The 19,428-nt window shown below is 48.8% G+C and overlaps 1 protein-coding gene across 2 annotated transcripts in view; it reads right to left on the bottom strand.

The window, feature by feature from the left end:
* Positions 1-4,919: 4,919 nt before the first annotated feature.
* LOC126530719 (nephrin-like) overlaps positions 4,920-19,428 on the bottom strand; it is a 323,184-nt gene continuing 308,675 nt past the window's right edge. Inside the window, exons 17-22 of one of the 2 annotated variants that reach the window (XM_050177998.2) lie at positions 18,064-18,354; positions 16,542-16,709; positions 14,577-14,719; positions 13,291-13,402; positions 9,325-9,458; positions 4,920-7,251 (exon numbers count right to left, since the gene is read on the bottom strand). In XM_050177998.2, coding sequence (XP_050033955.1) covers positions 6,904-7,251; positions 9,325-9,458; positions 13,291-13,402; positions 14,577-14,719; positions 16,542-16,709; positions 18,064-18,354 — 1,196 coding nt within the window. In that variant the 3' untranslated portion in view covers positions 4,920-6,903. The remainder of the gene's footprint in view (positions 7,252-9,324; positions 9,459-13,290; positions 13,403-14,576; positions 14,720-16,541; positions 16,710-18,063; positions 18,355-19,428) is intronic. The other variant, XM_050177999.2, reaches the window with a different exon arrangement.

The raw sequence follows: 19,428 nt of genomic DNA, 5'->3' as shown, positions 1-19,428 counted from the left end.
TACTTTGCAAAATTTGATTAATTCAAAAACGCACTTGGGCTTGGCGGAGGGCCTAGAAGAATGAGGATGTAGACTGCGCTTTTACTTCACGTACACGATTTCTATGCACAACTGGTTCAGAGCGGAGCGAGACAAGCTCAACGCTCTCATCCACAAAGTAGTCAAGAGTGCTCTCGGGCTGCCCATCAGGACCCATACCGAGGATCTCCTCAAGCTTGGCGTGCATAACACCGCCGAGGAGATTGCCGAAGCCCAAGAACACGCGCCACTCACTCGCCTGAGCCCCACAGCGGCAGGTAAACGCATCCTAGGAGAGCTGGATTACCACCTTGTGGGATTCCCGATGGTCAGTACCCCGATCCCTATGTGCATTCGAGACAAGTTTGAAGTGGCCCCTGTGCCCCGAAACGTCCATCCCATCCACAGCGAGGGCAGCCGTAAGGCCAGAGCAGCAGCCATCCTAAAATAGATCAAGCAATGAGACATTAGAGCAAGCTCCGTCGACGCCGCGAAGTACAGCGATGGGAAGACCTTAGCCGTCGTTGTGGTTGACTGCAGCGGCGAAATTTCCAATAGCGCCTCCATTCGCACTTCAGACCCCGGAGTCGTCGAGCAAGCCGCCATCATCCTCGCCCTGCTAGACGGTCGTGGGTCCGAGATATAGAGCGATTCCAAAAATTAGAGGACGCTTAAGCTTCGCCTTCAAGAGTGGAAGGCGACAGCGTTCCCATCGACCCGCCAAGGGGTGTAAGACAATGCGCTACGGCGCAGCGATCACTTACGAGATGCCCCGCATCGGACTTTGCACCCACCGATCACGCGGTGAGCGTAGAGCAACGCAGCGTTCGGCGCGGCAACGAAACGTGCGCCTGAGCAAGCGGAACGAACCAAAGAACTCGGTGTCTCGGAGGGGGAAACGATGTACGCCGGCCAAACGTCGTGATCGGCACGGGCAGAGAAATAGACAGATAGTGTGATCTAAAGAAAGGAAGGACGCTTGATTCTGCAACCCGTGAGGGAGCACGGCGAAGCGTCGGCGAGGGGAGAGGGAGTCCGGACGGCGACGCGCCTCGCACCGGTGCCCGCACAGCCCCAATGCGCGCGTGGCGCGCCACTTGTCGGGCCAGCGCCGTACATTGAGAGGAGGGGGTCTTCTGTGTGCCGCAAGATGGCTCTGCGTAAGCGGAAAGCGCAAAAGAAATGTAGCGGAAACGCACTTCGCTACTCGTGTAACTGCGACTTCTGTAAGTTACATGTTCATAATTACCGATATACACCGCAGTATAACTTTCTACGGCTCGTTTCCAAGGCAACACCGCATTCACTAGAGGCACTTTTGTACCGATTTGAAGCATCGAACTCGTGGCTGAGTGGTAGCGTCTCCGTCTCACACTCCGGAGACCCTGGTTCGATTAGCCCATTTTGCTAGTTGTTTCTTTTTCATGAAGTGCCTCCCGGGATTTATCGCTCACGGCCAACGCCGCCAACGCCGACGACACCGGCTTTTTGCGACACGAGCTCCTTAACGCTTTCGCGTTAAAACAGCAGTTACGGCTTTTCAGAAGGGCTGCATTACGCCAAGCAAGCTACTCGTCTTCTTGGAGCTCGAGTCCATTTGCTCTCACGCATCATTCAATACAGCGGTTTCCCGCTCACGTAGGGTCAGTCGAGGGTGCATCCCCGAACCTCAATAAGTCTGCTCAGGAGGCTGCGCGTGACCTCACCGACCGCGCTTCCTCTGCAAGGAGCACCGATTTCCCTACGGCCACAGGGACGCTCCCGCTACTCACAACGAGGTCATTAAATTCTTCTACATGTCTAGAAGAGTCCTTCCACCCCCTCACCCCAAGTCGAATAGGGCGCAAGCCGTTTCGCTTAGACTTCTACAGACCAGCACATATCCGTGTGTGTCCGTTCTCCACGAAGCTTATCGCGACGACGCCTGCCCGTCCTGCGGGCAGACCTGCACTCTAGCGCACATGCTCTAGGAGTGCGGGTCGACATACCCCGAGTTCATCAAGGAGGAATCGGACTCTCTTATGTGTAGCCCAGCTCTAGAAAAGCAAATCCTGGCTGTCCGGCGTGCCCGCGACCGGGTCGGTGGCCTAGGCCTGCCGGTGCCGACGTGGGGCTAGCTGGGTGCGCGACGAGTTCGCGTCCTCGCCGGACCTACAACAACGTTTCTTCACTCACACACGTGCGTATGTGCGTACGTAATTTACGTCGTTTGAGGTAGTGGTGCCGCTTGTCTAACGTCGGCAACAGCTTCGCTGTACATCCACTTTCACAGGGTGGAAAGGACATGGATGTTTTATTTTTACTCGCTAATGATATGGTACAACGATACTTGTCATGTTAGAGAGAGCGTAAACTTTATTTTCAAATCAATAAGATTTGAGTCCGGCGCCTTTTTAGTGTGTCTGAGCACCCGCCCTGGACGCGGTTCCAAGACCTTGCCTCGAAGCGGCTTCCTCTGCTTGCTGGACGGCCCAGAGTTGTGCTGTCAGGTTCGAGCTGAGCAGTGCGGTCTTCCAGCGCGAGCGGAGGCTGGCGGTAGAAGAGACGGAGGGGTCGGCACTGCCCGACTTGTTTGTTAAGGGCTGACATTCCCATAACATGTGATTAAGTGTGGCAACCTCGCCACACGATGTGCATCTGTTTGTAGTGTACATGTCTGGATACATGGCGTGCATGAGTCTGCGGTTTCTGTAAGAATCTGTTTGAAATTGTCTGAGGTGTACTGCTTGCGTCCTGTCTAACCTAGCATGAGGGAATGGCTATACGCGTCTTTGTAACTGGTAGTGTGTCGTGATGTCGTGGAACTTGGTCATACGATCCTCCCACGCCCGGATGTTTGCGGTACCCCACGGGCGCTCTTCCTCCGATGATGGTCGGTGAGTGAGGCCTCGAGCAACGCGGTGAGCCGCTTCGTTGGGGGTGCTCAATCCAGTGTGTGCCGGGATCCATAGCAAATGCCTTAAGTTATCGAAGTCGGCTTCTCCCTGGTGTATGGGATGCCGCTGGAGTATGTGATACGCCTCTTTGCGAGGTGCGCCCGTTTGCGAAATTGCGAATTGCCGTTTGCGAATCGCAGATCACGTATGTCGCTTTGGTTTGGGTGAGGGCCAGTGTTATGGCCGCTTCCTCTGCAGCTTCCGCATGTGCCGTGTTGACGGTGACGCTCATGAGGTGGTTGTTTCGGTGGCTAGTAACTACCGCCACGAACCTCTTCCTGTCTCGATAACGGGCTGCGTCGGTGAAGACCGCCTCCTTGTTGTTGGAGTAACTTTGGTTCATGTGTTGTGCCCTGGTTTTACGTCTCCCCGTATGGTGTTGGGAGTGCATGTTGCGCGGCAATGGGGGTACGTATAGTTGCTCGCCCCCCGTATGGTTCTTGGAATTTCTACTTTGATGCCGTGCTACGTGTGGTATGTGATGCCGAGCTTTTCGAGCACGTGTCTGCCTGGGCGGGTCTTGGATGGGCACTCGAGTTGGGACACTTGTTGCGCCTCCACGAGTTCCTCGCGCGTATTGTGCAAGCCTAGTTCTAAGAGCTTGGTGTTGCTGACTCCGGGCGCAAGTTGCAACGCACATTTATACGCCTTCCGTATGAAGGCGTTGAGCTTGTTTCCGCTACCGTCCAGTTGTGAAACGCTGCCGTGTACTTTATTTGAGAAATGACGAAGGGTTGTATGAGTCGTATGACGCTGCCTTCGCGCATGCCCGCGTGTTTGTTGGTGATGCGTCGAATGAGCGGCATCGTACTCGTGGCCTTTGCCGTTATCTTGCGAAGTGCTTCGCCATTGCCACCCTTGTGTTGGATCATCCTTCCTAATAACCGGATCTTATCTACCATCGGGATGGGTAGGTTTGATACCGGTAATTGTTAGACCTTCGTGTATTCATGTCGCATACCAAGAATTACTGCGGTGGCTACTGGCGATAGCCACCTTAACCGTGATCCCCAAGCGACATGGCAGCGCACATACAGCGCCGATCGCCCACTTCGATCCGAATTCGCACTTGTTACTGGCGCTCCACCCTGTCAGCAAGAAACAAGTGGCAAAATCCGTCATCGCTAAGTCATCTTAAGTCGAAGTGAAAGCATTATGTATGTTTACTCGTAATTATTGACATCGACTGCTTGATTTCACGGTGCTAGAACTTAGGCACGGCACCGAGTGGTAAAATTGATTTGATTTCTAGTTAGCAGATGGCGCCACAAAATTTGTACTGGTAGCATTTAGAATGAAAAACATGTATAGCCTACCTGAGTAATTCAAGCAGGATATAGATGACCATTTGACATCACTCCGTTGTCATCACTCAGATTATTGCTCCGAAGCAACGCAAGCTTATCAGGGTTGCCGTGCAATTCTGCCATGAAGTTCAGGAACGCGCACTAAAAGCTCGCTACACGAGTTTCATTGCGTCCCTGCCTTGATGGAATGCGGCTGCTTATGCCAGGCATCTAACCAGCGACGTCGCGCTCAGCACCAACGCCACAGTCATCGTGGCTCCCTTCCCCACCATCTTTGTAGCACGCAGGAAGTCTCACTGCGGAGTATTCGGACTGAGGCAGGCCTTACACTAACCATCACGTGCACCCAGGTTCAATCAAGTGAAGACTGTGTCCAGCGTCTGAAGTGCTGCTCCCTTGCCCCTGCCGAGGATGCGCACTATCTACTTCGGACAAGTCTTTGGACAAATACAGTCTGCAAAAAATTATTTAGAGGTGTGGGCATTAGCCAGCCCAAAGGATATGTACAATGGCTGATGGACTATTTCACAAGTAGTTGTCGCAGTACCTGCATCAAATGGTCCGCAATGCTCACATGTAATTTTATCGCGGCATTATGCCAAAGATGAAATAACACTCTCGTAGTTTTGGCATTGCGTCGAATACAACACACAACATCTTAAGGACAAACCATTTATTCATGTGTATTGCTGTACATTTTTTGAAGCGGGTCAGCAGACGTGGTGAAAGCGGACTGGTGGCGCTTGCCTTCGCTGACCAAAAACTCGTCGCCATTTTTTGCGCCTTGTAAACACAACAAAACACATAAAAAATTATGCTCGTAGCTTCATGACAGCTCGCTTGTGCGAAAAGGAATCGCAAGCATGTTCGCATGTTGGTCCTTTGGTGATAGTCAGCAAGACTAGGCTTTACAATGTCTGCCACGCTGGTCGCACAGAGCTGCATGATGTCATAATAATGAGTTCGAGTTATAGCAGAAGCAGAACTAGGCCAACAGCGATGCAAATTCATTTACGACTGCATCGAGAGAAAAGTTCGTGAACTCAACATATTGAAGAATCTGTGAGTTCAGCAGCCCTAGAAAATTAACTGGCACAAAAATTTAAGTTTCCTTGTGACCGAGTATCTTAAGGAATTTCAGAAAGCTGAAAGTACCCTAATTGCGATAACAGTACCTACCTTTCTTAACGCTGTACCTGGTATTCGTAAGAAAGTTTCAGTCTGGCGTGAGAGCAACAGCAGTTTCTTTGGCCATTGGCTGTGACTAGACGTGATGAGAAAATGCGGTTACCTTACTTTGTGGCTATGAGGTGAATAGAGTGACAGCTCCATGGCATGCTTGCACTGAGTTATGTACACAATTCACACCGTCACATGTTTTCAAAACGTAAAGTAAACGTGTGCACACAACGAAAAAAAAATTAAATATACTAAAGCAGAGACAATGAAAGTTTTGATAGAGAACAAGTGAAACTTAACGATGTCATTCTTTCATGGGACGCATTCGCATCTCAAATTGTACAAAACCAAAACGCAACACACAGTTGCTTCAAATTCATAATTACTATAAATAAACACCGAGCAGAAGTTTCATGCTAACTCTCGCCCAACGACGAAAAGAGAGAGAGAAAAAAACTCTTAGTCCTAGAGCGCACTGACAACATCACACTCAGTGTCCGGTAGTCGATCGGAGACGAGCACACTACAAAATCTGGATGTGAACGGGGCGGCTTTCAAATTAAGCGAGTTCCGCACTGAAATTTACTAGATTGCAATAAGGCACGATGGAAAGCCGTCTGTAGTTCGTCTGTACAAAGATACTCCGTCGGTGACGGACTCGTAGACGACGCTTTCCTAGATGCACGACTTGAGCACAACAAATAGTTGCCGCCAATGCGACAGCAGAGTCCTCGGACGTCCAAAAAAAAACATCCACAGGCGCGTAAACTCATACACGCACACGTCGTCACTGACGCCGCAAAAAAATCAAAGGCAAGAACGAAACACGTGAGAAGACAGCAATTAACGCGCAACACTTTCTTTCACATTCACGTGGACTCGTTCACAAGCTCTGTAGCATCCCTGAAGACAGCGCACCACTCGACGGTTGACTGAAACCCGACTATAGCGAGAAATGACTGTTGGGAAAGAAGGACCACGTGGTCTTCCCCTGGTCTCTTCCGCTGCCGATGGTGACGTTCACGCGTTCGCTCTTGAAACTGGGCCTACCCCAAGTCAGCGGCGTACGGCGTGGGACAAGCAGACGTGACGTCGTCGTCGAGGGCGCGACGAACTGGCTTTGTTTTCTCTGCAGTCCGGCTGCTGAGCGGCAGGCGGTGGCAACCAAGTGGTTCACGAAGTTTTTCGAATACACAGCGTACTCGGTGTTGTTCTCGTGACTCGACGCAGTTTTTTCACTTCCGTTCTCTTGCACATCCCGCACCCAAACGCGGCTGTTCCGGCACACCGTAGCGTTGGCCCGATTGCCGCGCTTGCCTGTGGCAGCGGCGCGGACGTCGGAAGAAGAAAAAATAATAAGATTCCGTGTTCGAACGCAGCCGCCGGTCTGCGTCGGCGACTCGGTAACAGAGGGGGTGCGAGGCTAGCGATCATCGGTGGTCACGCTAGACGGCGGTGGAGCGTCAGACAAGATGGCCGTCCATCTCGTCATGCGCCGGGGCGCCGTCCATGAGCGGCGGTCCGTAGCTGTGCATGGAGGCCAGCACGGGCGAGACTGGCACGTTGCCCGACGGGCTGAACGTGGTGAGGATGGTCTGCCCCGCCGCGGCGGCCACGTCGCCTCCCGGGTGGTGGTGGACGGAAGGCCCTCCAGGGCCGGAGCCCTGGGCGCCGCCGGGAACTGGGTAGGGAACGTATCGCTGCTGGTCCGCCTTGATGTTGTAGATTGCGTCCACGCCGCTTGCCGAGGTGCGGCCTGGTGGAGGCGGGGGCTGGCTTGCCCCGACGCCTGGTACCTTGCCGTAGCCAACCTGTGTAGGGAAAGGGCAGGAACTTGTGTATAGTAACCACACTCGTTTGACTCGTCAAGCGTTTCGACGCGCATTTCTTTAAGAAAAACGTATTTATTTAGGCAACGTATTGGTTTGGGCTCATTTATAACTGCCGGTAAGAGAGTTAACAGAACAAGTAAAATACAAGAAAGAACAAAGCGACAGTAAGCTAGAACAGTGGTGTCTGCTTCGGCCGTTTCTCCATCGGCTGAAACAGACCCGGCGTTCCCGTCGTATAACTTTGCACTCATCGCGATTCCGACAATATGCTGGTCAGAAGAGGGTGTACTGGCAGGCACACGAGCACGATAGCACGCGCATGCGCAATGCCATGCACGAACACCAGGGGCGTGCTTCGTCAGAGAACGTAAGAGAGTGCAGTTAGGCACGTGCTCGCAGATGTCATGATATTAAAGCGATTAGCTTTCTTTAGCTCTTTCAGCGTCTTGAGGGTACATCGGTGGTCGGTCGACAGTGGCCGGTCTCGGAAAGCAAATCGTTTGTTCGCTCTCATTTCTCTCGCTCGCTCTCGCTCACTCTCTCACTCGCTGGTTTTCTTGCTTGATATTTAGTTCATTCGTGCGTTTGTTCGTTCGGGTTATTGGCTACATTGAATATCATCGTCGATGGTTTACGAGGCATTTTTTTTTGTCCTCGTCTGTACATGACGTCACAAACACAGACAAAAAGCCTCGAAAGTTGGCTCGACTAAGGTCTGTGCCCTGTAAAACTCTGCATGAGCCGGTAATGTCAGTCGCAGCCAGTTCATGCGTTGCTTTTGGTTTGTAAGCGTGAGCACGTGATGTGTTCCAGAAAGACGAGATACTGCGCCACAGATGAGACTGGATCATTTTAGCTGGTGGTATTGTACTTTCATAGCGGGACCTATGAAGAGCTGCAACAAAATATTACTTGAATTTACATGAGTTCCATTTTTCTTTTTAACGAATGATAGAAGGCAGAAAACCTAATGTGCCAAAATGAAATGTAGAAAGAAACATCGCAGCGATATTCATGTGGTTACGGTGACAGATTTTAGCGTTAAGTCAATTCTATGGCTCCACTTTCACAACAAATATTTTAAAGCCAAGTTATTTTTGCCGCTTTCCACTACTTTCCGTGGACGGATGCCTGGCTGAGTAAACTGCGCCTATCGCGGAGACAATATAATAAAGGAAGGGCAGGTCCCCGAGATTATGTAGCCGAAGGTGGCGTGTCGGTCGGCCCATCCTGATACCAGTGCATGATATGTTTCCTCGCAAAAGCTAAACGTGGCCTCTAACACGGGTTGAGAGTGGAGGCAGCACGGCGAAGCAGTATACCATAGCGCTCTCCCCACCCCCTCCTCCCATCCCCGTAACTCCCCTAACTAACATAGCTAACATAGTTACCAGCAGCAGTTCTACAGGGAAGCTATCGCTGGGCACCGATAATCATCATCCGCTGGTTTGTACCCGATTCCTTACACTGTGCAAAATACAGCTGCAGTTGGCTTTTAAGCGTGCTCACTCTTTCACTCCCATTGCCCTTCGCCTTCCACATTCAGCGTGACACAAAAAGGCACAGAAAGGCTTATGCAGTGGAGATCATGCTCCGAACGTAAAGCTGGACCACCGCGATGGGCACAAAAAACAGTTCACTAATGGACACGGGTTCTTCTTATTTAAGATCTTCGTCGGTATCCTGCTCAAAGTGTTTTCTTGTGTCGCTGGTTTAGGGTGAAGCCTGGGATCCTGGCTAACTTTATGGAATATCCTCATGCTAGCACTCAACCAAAGGTAGCGCTACCGCCAGGAACCACCACTCTTTCCTCTTTTTTTTTTTCTAGTTAGCCTCGCGTTTACATTAACGTAGAAATAGCACTTGAGCTGTCGGCGCACTCTAATAGTCACGACTTAATTTCGTGGCCAAAGTGTGCACAAGCGATGGCTTCACCAAAGAGGCTCAAGGACGTGGTTGTCACCTCTGCTAGTAAGAAGCTAGCTGCCACTTCACAGTATTTTTTTTCTTTTACTTCGAGCCTGCTCGGGATCACACGACGCGCGCACGCACCTTGTCTCCTAGTTTCTGGTTGTATGCGTTGCGCCGCAGTGCGTCGCTGTAGAACTCGTCTTCTCCTTCGTAGTGGACTCGCCTGTTGGGCAACATCCGCCGATCGATGCTCCCGTTGCCGGCCGCCGGAACTGCTGCGGGGGGGGAGAGGAGGAAAGGACAACAGTGAGCAACAATCTTCGAGCCTGGGCCAGCTAGCTACGCGCGAGACGACGGCAGACGCGAGCTCGCCAGGAAATGGACGGAGTGCGCGCAGGCACCCGTCGACAAATAGGCTGGCGCAACCTGCACCGTGTGCGGTTAACGCGCATCAACTCTCGCGGATGCTCGCGCCGTACCGCGCGCGAGAACACGTGTTGGCCTATGCGTTATCTGTTTTTGTATTTTCTGTATATTGTGGCGTTAAGAAACCTGGTCTGTCACTCGACAGTCTTGGAGAAAGAAAGACAAAATGCAGGAGTGGCTGACCAGACTATAACTTCCGGTTTGCTACTCTACACTGAGGAACAAGAGAGGAGAAATCAGAAAGAGAAGAAGGTTGTAGAGAGAGATAGCGCGAGATACCGATCGGGGCATGCGCACGATCACAATTATAAAAAAAAAAATGCTAAAGCCGTTCGTGCAGGTTTGTTCCTCTTGGAAAATGAAGTAATGCTTTAGTTTACCTCTTCCGGGCCAGCTTAAGAGGTCGTAATTCAAAATATGCTTTTTTGTGACAATGATACTTTCTTTCGGGCGAGCTAACGCAGTCGCGAGCGACCGTTTCTGCACACTGTGTTGAGGATAGTCACACAAAACGTATTCAGGGGCCCACGCCCAAACAAACAGATTTTGAAGAAATATGTTGCGCTACATTAGCTGAGATTTCTTTTTTTTTTTCTTAAAGGAATGCTTAGTTACATCGTCATCTGCTCAATGTTGCTCCTGCACGCCTATGAGAGATGACCGGTGCGCAGAGTTCTTTTTTTTTCTTTTTTTTTTTTTTTTTTGACGCCCGCGAACGTGCAACTTAAGTTTGTTCCCGCATTCTACTCCCCCGTTAGAGCCCGGCCGCCTGGATGGGAGATTGTACCCACCGTTCGAGGATTTTCACGTCTATAACGTGCCACGTCGAAGCGTTGCACTTCAGCTTCTACGGTGGACATTCGCTAGCCGTTTTGACTCTGCCAAGCGACGAGGGCTACTGGAGAAAGGGTACTACGAGCTCCCATGCGCTATAAGCGGATCATACGGACAGTTACAGCTATTCGCTTATGGACGAGAACTCCGCTAAGCCACTACTACAACTTCTGCGTGACGAGGGCCTCCAGGCTTTCATTTAGCGAGGCAACCACTGGGAATCCTCTGCAAAGAAAAACAAAAGAAACTCGTAGTGGAAGCCCACGCGCCCATCAGAAATACTGCTCAGTGAGCGGTTTTAGAGGCGCCCTCTGCGCGTCACAACTGGTAAATAGTGCTTTAGTGCGATAATCTGCTCATAATGCATCGGTTAGCTGCGAAGCTAGCTCCATGCGCCGAACGGGAGCTGTCCCTTGAAAACAAATATACGAGAGGAAAGGAGCCGAAATCAGCTGGATGCCCCGATTATCGGCTGTTGCTAGATTTGTATTGCAGGTGGATGCAGCGGGATTCTTTTTTTTTTATACTTTCGTTCAAGTTCAACGAAATTAGTTCGTGTTCCGAGAGGCGTGCCCCCGGGAGTTGGTGTTAGAGCCAAATTAGTCTTCATGTCCTGTACTACAAAGTATCAGCGAGAAACAAAAACGAAGAAAATGGTGCCAAAATGTAAACGCCAGAACCTCGTTTTTCCCGTCTTTCTTGTTTTTTTTTTTTTTTCCTTGTCCCATGCCTTTGGTTTCCAACTCTCATTTGGGATTCTTTCCTCCTCGAACGGTCTTCTCGTTAGGCCCTTCCCCAGTGGGGCGCTTAATCACCGGTGAAAAAGAAAGAGAGAAATGCTCCGAGGAGGGCGAGAAATATGCAGATTAAGGCGCATTATGCATCAGTGGTGAGAAACCGAGGAGGCGATCTTGCAAGAAGAACGCGAACCGTTTATGTCCGCTGCCTCGTAACTCCCTCCTTTTTTTTTAGCTTTGTTCTTTTCTTTGTATCCTCATTTTTTTTTCAGTCACCGGTCAGCATGAGATCGCGGCGAGGATCGCTGACACTTCTCGTTACAGCCACATTTCATCGCGTAAATGGTGCAGATATAAATGACAGGAACAAAATGAAACGGGAGATGAAAAAAAAAAGAACGCCGAAACTCACGCAACACGAACATGGATACCGAACGAGGAAATGCGGAAACTTTATGAGTAAAGGGAGCGTGAAATGTTCCATGCCGCTTAAAAGGGTGCAAAGTGGTGTACAAAGGAGGCAGCATTAGCTTGAAGGGGGGGGGGGGGGGGCAGAGATGCTCTTTGCCTTCAATTTGCATTTGATCTCTCTTTATTTATTTTTTTACTTCGTTCTTCTGTTTTTTTTTTTTTTTTTTTTTTTGCCACATTGGACGTCTGAGAAACGGGGAGCGATGGTCTAATTTGTGGATAGAAATGCGTGCACGCAGCAATCAAGAAAGTGACGCGGCATAACAGCGGAGGAGAGATGTGCCATAACGCACCGGGGATGCGGCACGGTTTCTGTGCAGCTTAAACGTTATTCTCCATTATTTTTACGTCCTTGCAATTTTCGCCACTGACGCAAAAGGACAAGTGAGGTTCATATAGTTGAACGGTCGGAGAACTGAGCCTTTCGTTAAACTACACCAAATGCTTCAAGAGAGACTACTCTTGTGAACGTCGTATTTGGCCTGAAATCGTCTTTAAGGTGGCCGTTACCCCATGCCCATTTCGAGGATTGATTGATTGATTGATTGATTGATTGATTGATTGATTGATTGATTGATTGATTGATTGATTGATTGATTGATTGATTGATTGATTGATTGATTGATTGATTGATTGATTGATTGATTGATTTCTGTTGTCTCAAAGCAACACTGGGGCTACGAAAAACGCCATAACGCGCGGCTCTTGATTCATTTCGACAACTTCGGGTTTTTTTTTTATGCGCACCTTTATCAATGCAAACGGGCGTTCCTGCATTCCGACCTCATAGCAATGCGGCCACCATGCATGAGAAATGAAACCGCGGAATCGTGTTGAACAGCAGAACGCCGCATCCACTGAGCCAACAACACGGCTGGCTTTATCGCACGCCAATTCAAGGACAAAGTCTTCATAAATCAATTTTGTGCGCCTCTAGTTGGTTATCAACGCGCTCGTAATTGCCAAAAGAAATGACTGAACTGTAGCGCACCATTGAGTCACGCAAACTTAGGAACATCGCAGCAGCAGTAAGAGGTAAAACACAGTTCTTCTTCATTAGCAACTGTAAGTATCGTCAATGCTAAGATGGTAACATGAAAACGACATGTAAGATACCTTTGAAGAAGGCGCAGAGGTCAATCTCCTATAATCGCCTGATACAAAGTCACATACGTATTCTTGTGAACACGATTTAAGCCGCTTCGTAAGAACAGTAGCAATATATTTTGCAGACATTTTCTGTAAGAAGAGTCCCGTCAAACGCCTTTCGTACTTAAGCTCAGGACAGTGGAGAGTGTCCTTCTGAATATATGGGAACTAGGAAAAGCGGAAGGTATAGAAGAGCTAAGCTCAGCGACTTGAGATGTCACCAATCACACAAGCACTTGCTTTGCCTGTTTTGTAAACGACTATAGCTGCAATCGCCATTACCGCGACCTTGCCCTGCTTTCCCTTTTTCGAAAATAGGTTCACCCCTCCAAATCAAGAAAAGTCATGCGAGGGATAACACTTCCTCACGGGATAACACTTCAACAAATTTCATGATAATGCAGATCTAGTCTGACGCTTTTGATCTGAGATTGGCATTGCCTACCACGCCTGCCTCGTGTACCGAGCAAAAGCATGAAACGCAACTTACCTTCGTCGCCGTAGCGGTTGTACGGGGCATAGTGCAGCGAACCGTCGGGAACGTAGCTGTCGCTTGCCTGATCGATCAAGTACGTCGCCGCGGCGGGTTTGCTCGATTCCTCCTGGGTCAGGACGAAATAAAAAGAAGACAGGCAGCTACATTTACTAACCACTCAAGTAGAGGGCCGACACGCCACACAGCTAAATCCTACGACGATAACGTTCCTTCACCTGTCGCCCCGTTAGGCTGATGTCTTCCTGCAGGCAAATCTAGCCTCGCCTACTGCAGCTCCCAGGTGTAGGAACATTGCTACTGATGTCATTCACCGGCAAGTAGGTCACTACGCTGAGAGCGATGGCTTGGGTGCGGCTCTATGAATCCCTAAGATTTGAAGGCCCATGACTCCCAAGTAGCATTGAGAGTGCACTTGCGATACTTGAGAATGAGCTTGCGAATATTGTGAGCTGATAACCGTCCGCCGTAGAGGACACAGCGAAGTACAGGCGAACGTGGCACAATGTGGAAAGCAGTTAGTCGTTTACGAAATACGACCTTTCTCCTTCGTGCTGAGAATTTGCACGTGTCAGCTAGCTGGTGATTGGTCTTCTGGCAGCCGCAACTTTGCCCTAACCGGTTAGCCGTCACCTCAATTGCACCTCCACACCGCGACGCTGCAGAACCATGCCGCGGCAGTAATGTCTCGCCGGCCGTCATTTTGCCGTTACCATTTTCCCCACAGCATAGCAATCATTATATCATCTAATATTCACCATCGACCGGGTGCGCACTCACGTGTGAGATTCTACTAAGAAGTGTAACACCCACGACAATGTTCCACGCATGTGCGGCAAGGCAATTGCATCATGTTCGCTGACACTTGTCATGCTACATACGGTAAAAATTGAGTAACGCACGAAATAATTTGCGTTTGTAGTATGGCGCCTCGCGGCAACTTTTGCACACACATTTTCCCCTTGTTTAATATTGCCAACTGCCTCGAGAAGCTCTCTAATGACATTGGCCCATGTTAACAGTAGTTATTTCGATATAATTGTTCGTAAAAGAACGTGCTATCAGTTAACGTGATGTTGGTGATATTATCAGCGAAGGCGACCTGTCATAGTACAAACGCAGCATGTTCCTCCCTCTGCCACGGTTGCTCTTCAGCCCTTTAAGTACTATTATTTCCATGCTTTGAGGCAGCGGCGACGCATTGAAGCTTGTTGTGAAACTCGCCTATCCACAACCTCTCGTGACCGTGGCGTATCTCCGCTGTAGATAAGCCCCCTGCTCACCGAGTATTCAGCGCTGTGCTCATTGGAGTAAGCCTCGCTCTTCTCGGACGTGGAACTGACCGTCTCGCCGTTCATGGTCTCGTTGTAGCTGCTCGGCGCGTACATCTCGATCGTGGCAGTCTTGCTCGACTGGTCACTCTCTTCTTGGCAGAAGCGGAGAGAGGGAAAACACATGGGAGAGGAAAAAGAGATGTAGAAGCACGTCTCGAGCAGGGTGTAATAAACGTGGCAGAAACGATTTATTCCCGAACCTGAGAGTCACAAACAGCGTTTACTTTGTGCCACACGCATCATCATCATCATCATGAGTATCATCATCATCTTTATCGTGGTCATCGCCGTCGTTGTTGCTGTTGTTGTCATTGTTAGCATAAACTGTTCGCAGAGAGAATTAGCGAGATATGTACCACCGTTGACAGCTTGGCAGAGTGCCTGCATTCTTTAAGAGGATGATTATTTACTGAAAATGGTAAGTATGTGACCAATAAGAGATCGGCTGTGCATCTCAAAGAAAATATGTATAAGAACAATTTAAAAAATATAATGATAATGATGATCATCATCATCATGGATATGCGCTTCAGTAGTCAGAGAGCTGCTACCGCAAACTGTTATTGGTGCTATAATAGCTGATGGCTGGCTTAGTTGGTTATTATAGTTGGTTACAGTTAGTTAGTTGGTTACAGTTATAACAACTGTAACATGAACGAGGCAAAAAGGAAGAAACAAGAGGTACCTGCCCTGTTCACTTTGTGTTGTGTGTAGCACTGTTAGCATGTCTCACAATGTCATTTAACTGCTTTACGAGCACGCGATAGAAGACAGACACCCGCAAGCGTGAAATAATACCAACACTATTTCGAACCATCAGAGAAAGTTATTCGGTCCAGTAATACGACTAAATGGGGATACGTAAGATATTTGTGACAATGCTAACAGATTCAGATTCCCCAAGGAAAGAGTGATACCTTGAGCAGCACGTGCGTACATCATACAAAGCTAGTGACGCAGCATATTCAACCTCACGATTGTACAGAAGTGAGAAAGCAGAGGTAGGTCACAATATTTGCACAAACAGGAGTTGCCATGTAACGCGACAGTCGGTCGTGCAAACATTGAGTATGGGAGAACTTTCTCAAGTGTAAAGTGGCCAAGTGGGCTGAACGCTCGTTAACCTCCTTGCTTTTTTCTCTTTGCCCCCGTCTTCTATTTCTCTCTCTCTTTTTTTCTTCCTCAGCTACGTAATTTCCCGCAGAAAGCCTACTACTACAAATATGCTGTCACATTGATCTCCGAAAGTAAGCAATGTATGCCGTTGAGAATCGAACCAAATGTCGTAGTTGCCGGCCAGCTTTCTCCCCCAAGGTTTTCATATTGAAGATGGTACAGCAAAACACGCACGTAACAATAACGGCGAGATTTTCGCGGCGCTGTCCTACTTTTATTTTCTGGGGGTAACAAAAACAGCGATTCGTGTCGAAGAATTCGCCGAACATCGCAAAAGGAATGTCGTTCAAATGTATTGGTCTATACGGAAAAGCGTGACCTTGGCGCTGGGGGAAACGGGCCCGTTATGCCCCTACGGTATCGGCTTTTCATTTCTCTTTGTGATTCCAGTTCACTTCCAGAAAAAAATAAAAATAGGGCGAGATGCGTAGGGTGCAAATGACAGTTCGACTTAGTCTTCGTGGAGCTTTGCGAAACACGAAATGATTATCCAGAAGAGCAGACGATTGGGGAAAAACAAAAGGAAAGGAGCGGAAGGACACTGAATGAGTTTCTTTTTTTTTCTGAGGCGAATACGAAAACAAATAGTCCTGCATTAAAAAAAACTGGGTCGTCCTCGTGGAAAGCAAAGCAGCAATCATTGCAGGGAGCAGAGTGACTGAAGATGAAGAAATATGAAGCAAACAGAATGCACGAGCAAAGAAGAAAGCATGTGGGAATCAGAAAGGACGTGCCTACCTTCCTCCAGACGCTTCTTCCTCCTTTTGCGAACGAAGCAAATGACTAGGATGATGTTGAGAAACAATAGCGAAGTCCCCACGACGGAGACGCTGGTGATGATTATCTTGGGAATGTCGATCTTCGCCGGCGGCGGGATTTCTTGGGTAAGCGCAGGTGGAGCGTCATCTGAAAGAGTGAAAGTAAATTATTACTTCCGCATTTGTATCTTCTAGGCACGCCAATTAAATAGGCGAAAGTGCTAGCGGATTTGGGTCACGCGAAGATAAAAAGGCGAACATGCTTACCGGATATTGTAGAGCTAGACCACTTTACGATTTCATTCAAGGTGTCATTAAATACAGGACCCGAACAAATCAGCTCGGTAAAAGTGCTTGTTGCTTTGCGCGAACGCCATCAAAACAACCGCACTTGCTTTAATAAAAACATATTTCTTTTTTAACTAAGTAACTCGACATTTGCTGCTGCTCGTGTGCATAAGTAATTTTCATTCCGGTTTGAAAAGTTCGAGGTATTATAAAATATTTATTGTCCTACAGCATCTGACGAGCCAACATCTACGGGTCCCTAATTTCCTATAAAAAAAGAATAACAGAAGTCGTCTTCTTCAACATGCGAAGGCTACGGATGACAAGGAAAGTCACGGAATAACTTTCAGCATAACAAAATTCAGCCCAGGCGGCATGTTTTCAATATCATGGAACAGATTCAATACTGCTCGTGATTGAGTCCGTAAATCTTCGCGCTGGACGGGCTTCGAACCACAACGGGTGCTTCATACTGCGGCCTACTGCGGCAAATAGAACTATAAATACTCTTTGCACTGGTTATTCATAAAATATAACATTTCGCTACCCTATTGTTCCGCCTAGCCTCGAGGTAAAATTTTAATTACGATTGTGCCGGTCAACTGAAAGCACTGCACCTGGACAGGGAAAAAAACCGCCGTAACCAGCGTTTCGTGACAAACGGAGCTCGTTCCCGAAACTCTGGTTTAATAATCAAATGTGAACAATGCCCTTCTTCTTTGACCACAAACTCAAAGGTACCATTGTTACAATAAGTTACATCAGGTAACCGTATAAACATGAGGGTTTATATAACTCCCGTAGTAAATAATCCGATATTATGGCTTAACCCAACTTATGATGTAGAATTTTGAACGCGTATATTTTTTCCCTACCCGACAGCTGCGCCCGCTATAAGCGCGATTTGGAGCGTCGTCACGTATCGAACGTGCGGCGGCTCGCCGCGGTGTCTCAGTGGCTGTGGCATTCCGCTCCTGAACACGAGGTCGTGCGTTCGAATCTCAGTCACGACGGCAGCACTGCGATGGGGCCCAATTGCAAAGAAAAAGAAAACAAAAAAAAAACACGCTCGTATATTTAGATTTCTGTGCACGTTAAAGAAATCCAGGAGGTCGTAATTAATCCGGAATCTTTCCGACCGACGTCCCTCACAAATCCCTTTGGCAGTTTTTTGGGGATGGCAGGCCCCACCGTTACCAAAACAGAAGGCTCACCCGTGGTCTTTCCCTTGACGATGTCCTCGAGGTACTTCCCCTCTCCGTAGGCGTTGAAGGACATGATGCCCAGCGAGTACTCGGTGTCCGGCCGGAGTGAGCCCACGGTGTAGCTGGTGACGTTGGACAGCAGCACGTCCTGGTAGTGGTAGCCTTCGCTCGACGCCGCCTGCCGGTACCGGATGCGGAAGGACTGCGGAAGACCACCGTCGAAGCCCGGCCGCCACACCAGCGTCAGGCTGTTGTAGGTGGCATTGGTCACCTTCAGCTGCAGCGGCGGGTCTGGCGCACCTGGCGGAAAGACGGGGACTACATCACGCGTCGTATAGACCCTTTCATGCTTACAGAGTTCCCAGAAATCTGTCGGTTAAACCATCAGAAGCAACGCAAGTTACAATAGCTTACAGGACCCTCCAGCTAGCACAAGTTTTGCTGGAGATTTGGAGTCTTTGACAAGTGAGTTATGTTGTTAAGTACAACGAAAAAGCCCGTGTGCATGAGCTCGACGTACGGCGCACGTCCTTTATATCTGAAAACATCAAGAATGTGTGCCCACAGTATACTATGCGGCAAAATACTTCTTTTTTCTTGGCTAACTGCACTCTCGAAAATGGCTGACCGGTAGTTCTCTGGGGTCATGAATGAACTGCTGCCACATCGCGGATGCAAATGGTATCTATTGCATCAACAGTGGCAGGAAAAAAAAAGTGATGATTCACCCCGCACTCGGCGTTTTGACGAGAGCGAGGTCCAGTAGCACTGTCAAAGCGTTGGCTTCGGGCGTTGCTCATTATTGTTTTCTTCCGTATTGAGAGCTAGGAAAAGAACCACGTAAAAATTAACATCATGTTCGGCGTTTCTTCATCCTGCGCTTTCCAGCACGCCCTACCGCTCTTTTAAATGTACCTCACTCCTTGAAACCAATATCTTATTATTGGTATTGCCGAAAGTAATTGGCTGACCACGCTACACTGATTTTCTGAACACAAGGCGACTGCAAACGACATGCCACTAATCATGTTAGCCTGCGATGAGCCCTAATAAAAAAAATTTGTTCAAGCAGCCTGAAACGCACAGTATACGGTATGATAATTAGTGGTAACTGAATAACAGCCTTAAGTGCGAGCTTACCTTAAAGCTGTCGCGCCACAATTCAATAGGAAAGCTCGGTAGTGAATAGCGCAAGCATCTAACGCGCAAAACAGCTGCTAGGTAGGTTAGGTCAAAATATAACGCTGGTTGTTAATGACGATGTTGGAAGCAACACGCTTTCGGCAAGTCCATTTCAGTTTTTCACAAAACAAAAGTGAATCCTATATCTGCAGTAATGCATCACAAACTACAAAAAGATCGTAAATAACCAAG

The sequence above is a fragment of the Dermacentor andersoni genome, chromosome 5 (genome assembly GCF_023375885.2).
Source record: "Dermacentor andersoni chromosome 5, qqDerAnde1_hic_scaffold, whole genome shotgun sequence".
Taxonomy (NCBI): domain Eukaryota; kingdom Metazoa; phylum Arthropoda; class Arachnida; order Ixodida; family Ixodidae; genus Dermacentor; species Dermacentor andersoni.
This window is presented reverse-complemented; position numbering and strand designations above follow the sequence as displayed.